This window comes from Chenopodium quinoa, unplaced genomic scaffold (assembly GCF_001683475.1).
Source record: "Chenopodium quinoa cultivar QQ74 unplaced genomic scaffold, ASM168347v1, whole genome shotgun sequence".
NCBI classification, from domain to species: domain Eukaryota; kingdom Viridiplantae; phylum Streptophyta; class Magnoliopsida; order Caryophyllales; family Amaranthaceae; genus Chenopodium; species Chenopodium quinoa.
The window spans coordinates 1927539-1935707 of record NW_018742483.1 but is presented as its reverse complement, the minus strand read 5'-3'; the positions used below and the strand labels follow the sequence as shown (position 1 = coordinate 1935707).

General features: G+C 41.3%; 1 protein-coding gene across 4 annotated transcripts; it reads right to left on the bottom strand.

Annotated features, from left to right (window-relative positions):
• Positions 1–2119: 2119 nt before the first annotated feature.
• On the bottom strand, positions 2120–5159 carry LOC110719126 (zinc finger BED domain-containing protein RICESLEEPER 2-like). 4 transcript variants are annotated; one of them, XM_021898031.1, is made up of 4 exons: positions 4776–5159; positions 2643–4403; positions 2424–2544; positions 2120–2320 (listed from the first exon to the last, which is right to left on the bottom strand). In XM_021898031.1, exons 2-3 carry the CDS (start codon positions 3271–3273, stop codon positions 2453–2455), a joined length of 723 nt encoding a protein of 240 aa, XP_021753723.1. In that variant the 5' UTR covers positions 3274–4403; positions 4776–5159; the 3' UTR covers positions 2120–2320; positions 2424–2452. The 4 variants fall into 4 exon arrangements, with proteins under 4 accessions (XP_021753723.1, XP_021753724.1, XP_021753722.1 ...); XM_021898032.1 differs by having other exon boundaries at positions 2120–2544; positions 2643–3963; positions 4297–4403; positions 4776–5158; XM_021898030.1 differs by having other exon boundaries at positions 2120–2544; positions 4776–5158.
• Between the last annotated feature and the right edge of the window lie 3010 nt (positions 5160–8169).

Here is an 8169-nt window from a genome sequence, read left to right as displayed (position 1 = left end):
CATGGACGCTTACTTAGGATTCCATCAAATTCCCCTATGGGAAGAAGATCAAGAGAAAATAGTGTTTGTAACTGAGCAGGGTTGTACTGTTACAGAGTTATGCCATTCGACCTCAAGAATGCCCGTGCCACTTTTCAATGACTTGTTAATACAGTCTTTAGAGACAAGCTCGGCCGTAATATGGAGGCGTACATCAATGACATGATTGTCAAGTCGAAAGAGTCGGCCGACCATTTGAAGGATCTGCGAGAAACTTTTATCAAACTCAGGCGGCATAAGATGATGTTAAATCCTAAGAAATGCATCTTTGGTGTTGAGTCCGGTAAATTTCTCTAATTTTTTATTGATCAACGCGGAATTGAGGCCAACCCTGAAAAAATTCAAGTCAGACATGAAGTCACCAAGGACGATCAAGGAAGTGCAAAGGTTGACCGGCTGTTTAGCAGCACTTGGTAGATTTCTGTCAAGGTCAGAAGATAAGTGTCGTTATTTATTTCAAGCTATCAAGAAGAAAGCCATGTTTGAGTGGACAGAAGAGGCCGAGGGAACGCTCGTACAGTTAAAAATCCATCTGCACACATTACCTTGGCTCGTCAGTCCACTCAAGAATGAGAAATTATTCATCTATCTCGCCATCTCTGAAAACTATCTAAATGTCGTCCTGCTTGCTGAAAGGGACGGCCACCAGATCCCAGTCTATTTTATCAGTCATGTACTTCACAACGCCGAGCTTAAGTATCCCCCTGTTGAAAAATTTGGCCTAGCATTGTATATGGCATCAAAGAAGTTGCGGCCGTACTTCTTGGCACATTCAATTGTGGTCTACACAGACCAACCTCTGAAGAAGCCATTTACAACCTTAGAGACCAGTGGCCGTATGCTTAAATGGGCCTTGGAGCTGAGAGGCTTTGACATTACGTTCGAGCCAAGAAAAGCAATCAAGAGGCAAGCCTTTGCAGACTTTTTGGTTGAGATGACTCGGCCTAATCTTCAGCCGGCCGGAGACCAGATCTGGAAAGTGTTCGTGGATGGTAGTGCGACAACTACCGGGTGTGGCGCTGGTATCATATGTTAGTCTCCTGAAGGAGATAAGTTTGAACATGTAATGAGATTTCAGTTCCAAGCGTCAAACAATGAAGCTGAGTATGAAGCCTTGTTGGCCGGCCTTAGAATGTGTAAGGCGACCGGGGCAACCAAAGTTGAAGTTTGCTCGGACTCTCTGCTAATAGTCAGCCAAGTCAATGGTGGCTTCGAAGCAAGGGAGTCGGCCATGATGAAATACATGCAGATGGTTAAGGAAGAGGCCGAGGGCCTAGAATATTTTTCTTTATGACAAGTTCCTCGTTCAGAAAATCATCAAGCAGACGCGCTCTCCAAGTTAGCTTCCTCGGCGTCATGTGACACTCCTAAATCAGTATTTTGGGAAGTAAAAGAAAGGAGGAGTATTGATGCCGAGCCTGTTCAGATTATAGATAGAAGTTCAACCTGGATGGACGGAATTATTTTCTACTTAAGGAATGAAATTCTTCCGGATGATCCTAAAGAAAGTTGGCTGATGAAGAGGAGGGCAGCCTGGTTCGAGATGAAGAATGGGGAGTTATTCAAGAAGGATTTTGTGAGGCCCTACCTTAAGTGTATCACCCCAAAGAGGGGGTATGATGTGTTGGATGACCTCCATCAGGGGCATTGTGGTTCCCATATTGGAGGACGAGCCTTGGCTGAAAAAGCCACCCATTTGGGGTATTACTGGCTGAGCCTGAAGTCGAACGCCATGAAAATGGTGAAAAAATGTGACAAGTGCCAGAAGTTTGCGACCTTAATCCATCAGCCGGCTAATAGCTTGTCAGCCATAAGTAGAGATGCTCATTTGCGAGTTTGGGCCGGACACGGGCCGGGCCAAACCCTATAATTTTGTCCAACGGGCTTAATGTGGAAGTCCAAGCCCTTTTAAACGGGCTTAATATGCTGCCCACACCCGTCTATTTACCGGGTCGGGCTTGCCCGCGGGTTAACGGGCCTAATATTAACCTTCATTATTTTTCAACTGATTGGTGGATTATTTTCTTAAAAATTTGTAACTTATGATTGTTATGGTTTAAAACCTTAACTAATAAGAGTATGAATCTTAAAATAGATAATGCATTAAGCAAAATATTAACAGGGCATGTTATAAATTTAATTTTTACAAAATAGTATATATTAATTACACAAAATTAAAACAGGCTTAATAGTCCAACTTTGCAAGCAGTAGCGTATGCCATTTGCTCATTATCCTCCAGCTTACTAGTTTAATCCAAAATCCAATGTAGACCCCTGCCCACTATCAAAACAAAAATTAAAATTAAATTAGTAGTTAGTTAGAAGATAATAAGAAATAAATAATAAGTTAAAAAAAAAAAGCATTATTAAATGTGTAAACACACTTAATTAAATAATTTTATTCAATAGTAGTTTAATCCTCGTCTTTGGATTCATAGTCATCTTCATCTTCTTCTTTTTCCCCAAGAGCTGAATTCCCATAACTAAAAAAGCTCGATGAGCCTCCTACAGTCCTACGAAGGTAAAGACAGATAATAGTTAAAGGATAAACAAATATGAAATTAACACATGTACAAAAAATGATTTTTTTTAAATAAAGTTACCTAATGTAAAGCCTTTTGCACGTAACCAATCTTCGTAACATGCAAGAACCTCAATTGTCTCTTCCCCCAAGGAAGCTCTCCATGGATTTATCAATTGTTTACTCATACTAAAAGCAGATTCAGAAGGAACAGTAGAGATAGGAATGGTTAAAATATCACGAGCCATGCATGCAAGGTTTGGATAACGAACTGAGCTCTTATTCCAATAGGCTAATACATCACATTTTTCCATGACATCAGAATTCTTCTCTTCTAAGTAGAGCTCCAGTTCACTCTTCTCACTATCTACTTTTCTCTTCTTACTTGAGAACATTTTATACTCCATCATTTCATTCATTTGATCACCAGAACAACTTACACTGTTAGAAATATTGGTTTTCCTCGAGCTTAATTGTGGCAAAAGTAGGAGAAGATGAGCCATGTGCAACTCCTTTATACTTGTCAAATAAATCAAACAATGTAATTCTAATACGTGAAACCATCTCACTAGGATATGTTCCCCATACAACTTCGCAAAGCAATATTCTACCCTCTCCAACTTAAAACGAGGATCTAAAACAGCAGCACATGAAAGAAGAATATTATATTCAGAACAATACTTATCAAACTTTACTTGCATATCCTTAGCCATGGAACACAAGTTACCCAAAGGTCCTTCTGCAACCTCAATTAATTTCTTATGTACCCTCCACACACTACCAAAAAATAGATTTGCAGTGGAATTCTTAGAAGATGAAAATGTATTAGTTACATCATAGAAAATATTCAAGAAAGCATGCAACTCAACAACTCTATCCCACTCATCCTTTGTGAGACTAAAGCTTTTCAGATCTTTATCTCAACTTACTACACGATCAATGACATCTTTAAAATATATAAACCGACCAAGCATCAAAAAAGTTGAATTCCACATTATGCAATTATCTCCACGCAATTTTTTAGTTGATTTTATGCCAAAACTTGTTTCAGCAATATTATAAAACTTGTTCTTCTTTGGGATCGAGTGTCGAAAATGCTTAACTATACTTCTGATTTTAATCACAACATCGTCTATAAGCTTTAACCCAGCTTGCACCACTAGATTAATAATATGACAAGCACAACGAAAATGAGAAAATTCTCCACCAAAAAACAAACATTTTTTTCTTTGGAGATAATTTTTAAGAGAAGAAATCATGCTATCATTATACGATGCATTGTCCACGGTAAAAGTATGTACCTTGTGATCAATTTTCCATTCACTCAAACATAATGCAATCTCATCAGCAAGAGACACTCCACCAAATGGGGGTGTTAAGGCCCCAAACTTAATTATTCTCTTCTGCAATTTCCAATTAATATCAACCCAATGAGCTGTTATGCACATAAATTCATCTTGAGTATGCTCTACGAACCTCCTCAAAATTAATACTAGGATTTTTTAATGACAAGTTGCTACTACCACCCACTGATGGAGTACCAGAAATGCAAAAATTTCTAATGTCATAATTCATTCGTTTAGGACACTTGCCTATATGTCTTGCAAGATGAGATGTGCCACTATTACTATTAGCACTCATTACAATCTTACAATAATTACAAGTAGCTTTGACACTCCCATCTTTTAAGACTTGTCTTGTCATATTTTGCCAAACAGGGAAAGTTAACTTCCTACCTTTAGAATTAACTAGAGGGCTTTGATTATTGCAAGGAAGTTCATCTTCATCATCCAACACATCTACCGGAGAATTGACACTCCCTTCCATGATTATTACACAAAACCTGTTAAATTGGGCCGACAAAAAAGAATTAAATATTACACATACAATTATACTCAATAGCACAACAATATAATTAGCACAAGAAATCAATAGGAACAAGTTGAAACTAAATTATATAGTTTTACTGAACCAAATTAACAAAGTTATATATTAATTAATTGATTACAAGACTTACAACCCCATTAAATACTAGGGGACTATTAGGAGCCATAATATGAACCTTAAAGTTGAATCGGTTGTCGAATTGGAGTAAAAACAAATAAATTCACATGTTATTATCTAATTTAGTTCACATTAGTAAAGAATAAAGTTAATAATAGAAAATTAGACAATTATTCAACCAAATTACCTAATACTAGATAATTAGAATTACCTCACTATTCACGTCGTAGATCTTGTGCTTTGAAAAATGATGCCTTTCACTATGATTAGTATGATATAAAGATTATGAACTATGAAGTAAAGAGAGATGAAAATGTAGATTGTAGATCTAGGGTTTTTTTTTTTGTTTATATTGTGGAGAGAGAGAGAGTAAATGGCATTCAAAGAGACAAAGACTCTTCTAGATAAGTACTTGTACAATTGTGTCGACTGTATTTTTTTTTTTTTGTAAAAAAAAAAACAACACTGATTTAATTTGCTAACGGGCCGGCCCGAAATTTAAATACCATTGTTCATGCCCGGCCATTTTTACAAACGGGTCGGGCCTGGCCCGTCCATTAATTTATTGATTTTTTAAAAAGGTGTCCAGGCCCGAATTTTAACGGGTCGGACAGGTTGGGCCGCCTATCGGGTTGGACTGCCCATGAACAACTCTAGCCATAAGCAGTCCCCTCCCCTTTGCAAAATGGGGTATGGACATTCTAGGGCCGTATACTCCAGCGTCCAGCTAAAGACGTTATGTGCTAGTGGCCGTGGATTATTTCACCAAATGGGTCAAAGCCGAGGTCGTCCGGACGGATGTGTCAGCCTTCATATGGAAGAGTATAATTACTCGTTACGGAGTACCTCAGTCAATGGTGTTCGACAATGGACCTCAGTTTGAAACGCGCCAGCTCAAGGAATGGTTAGGAGACCAAGGCATAACTCATTGCTTTGCTTCAGTCAGCCGACCCCAAACTAGCGGCCAAGTTGAGGCCTACAACAAGTTGATGAGTTGGTTAATGTATTATGGTCCATACGGACAACAGCAAAAAGCTCCACGGGAGAGACTCCATTCTTTTTGGTCTACAGCGCTGAGGCTGTTCTCCCAATTGAGATGTATGAGCCTACTCTTAGAGTGATGCTATATGATGAAGCAGCCAATTGGGAGGCTATGAAGACCGCCCTGGACTTTCTTCTTGAGGCCAAGGGCAATGCGACGCTTAGACATGAAATTTATCATTTAAAGATGACAAGGGCATATAATCGGCGAGTGTCTAAGCGTCCGCTAAAGATAGGGGATCTTGAGCTCAGAAAAATGGAAGCTCTTGGCCGAGCCAATGAGGATGGCAAATTGACCCCAAACTGGGAAGGGCCGTACCGAATCAGGGAAGAAGTTAAAGATGGCATGTACCGTCTTGAAGCCATAGATGGCCGCCATATTCCACAAACGTGGAACACTGACAATCTGAAAAAATATTATGTTTAAGTCTTTTCTTAGTACTAAGCCAAAAAGTTGTATATACAACTAGGTCTATTGACCGAGCAATGTAATTAGAGCCGTACGGCCACAGCAATGTAATTTTGACAAATGAATGAAAAGTCAAACATTGTTATAATATTTTTCTATTCTACTTATGCTTATTTGCACTTTCATGGTCTAAATTGAAACGTCGCGTGAAACCTGCAACTAGGTTGTGATTAGGGGATTTTTCTCCCACCAATCGAAATGCGCCACGTGGACCAATCAGGTCCTGCCAAGTGTCCCCCAGTTGGAACTGTCAGGGCTTTCCACGTGGCACGCGCTTATTCGTCCACCTTGGACCTATTATGTCATGACATGTGGCATACTCCATGCCTAATGGAGAAACCGGCCACCCAGGCCCAACTTCCGAGGGAAGCCCAATCAGCCCTAGGTTAACCTAAACCTAGGATGGGCACGTTTCCCAAGGTTATAAATACCTCCCTTAATCCTCATTAAGGGGGAACATAACGAAAAAACACATTAATTACACACAGTAATAACCGGCTGATCTCGCTAACAAAGCAGATTACCTACATTAAACACTCTCACCTAGAGAGACCCAACCACTTTAATTTCCGCATTAATTACTCCTTAATCAAGTACTAACTTGACCGTTGGAGGCGGAGCTCCCAGGAGTCTCCGTTATTTTGCAGGTATAGGCGTCCGGTTCCAGTCTCGGAATTGTAACTCTCCCGCAGGACATCAGAAAACCCCGAAACATTTGGCGCCGTCTGTGGGGAGAGTACTTCTGAGATGGCATCCAAGTCTGTACCGACTCCTAAAGAGAGGCGTCCCCTAGACGACCCTCAAGTCCAGTCGGACCATGATACCGAGAGTGAATTTGAAGTTGAAGCTCACACAGCTTCAGACGGGACCCTAAGGGCCCGACGTACCCGTCATACCGAAAGGAGGGAACGGGAACATCTTCAAACTGGAAGTGAGCCAGCAGGCGCACCGCCTGTTCGGCAACAGCCGACTAATGGGTCTGCTCCCATCACAAGGAACGAACTCATGACCTTCATGAGGGACTTCAAGGGAGAGATTCAAGAGTTGATCAACAAGAAGCCGCCTGCTCCAGTCAAGGAGCAGTCGGCTAAGAAACCCTCCACTTCACTGAAGAGGAAGCCAGTTCAAGGGCGAGAGGCGACTCCTCATCCTAAATCTAGGAAGCGGGAGCCGCCTGCCCTTGATTTCACAAAATTCCGTGTTCCTACAGGAAATAGGAAACCCGTTCGTCATATTCAGGCGGACGGGTCGAGGAAATCATACACAGACGCTCGGCTACTGCTAGAGCAGAAGAAGAGTGACCGATTGTTAGAGTCGACCTCTACTTCAAACTTCCAAGACAGTCTGTGAAATACCTATATGAGGCATACTCAGTCGTATCATGAGAGTCAGTCAGGCGACACCTCCCGTCAGTCCGGCTTTCATAGCGACCAGGCGGTACCAAACTTACCGTTTGTACCGCAACAACAGTATTTTTTACATCCACCTCCGTTTGGTGGACATGCAGCAAAAAACGTCCAACCTATGGACTGGCAGCTACGGTTGCTTAGACTTGGTGAACAGCCGTCGGCCTTCTCCAAGGAAATTACTGAAGCCGCTCAGCCGACCAAAGTGAAAAATGTATTAGTAGGCACCTATGACGGCACTACTAACCCAGAAGACCATCTTATGGCCTTCACCAACCTGATGTACCTTCAAGGGTTGGATGATCCCACTTGGTGCAAGTGTTTCCCAGCGACTCTCAAAGGAATCGCACAACAATGGTTCGGCAACCTGTCGACTGGTTGTGTAAATAGCTTCAGGACGCTTGCTTACTTATTCACCTCCAACTTCACCATGAACATCCCTGCGAAGAAAACGACCCTTGATTTAGGAACAATTCAGCAGGGCGAGAAGGAGGGACTTCGTTCTTACATCAGGCGGTTTAACCTGATGAGAATACAGATTCAAGGGTTACCGGATGAGGTAGCCTATACTGACTTTTTCAGAGGTCTCAAAGACGGGTCTACCTTCAAATTTGATTTGGTTCGAAAGAGGGTGGCGACTCTTCAAGAGGCCTTGATTGAAGCAGAAGCCTATATACAAGCGACTGATC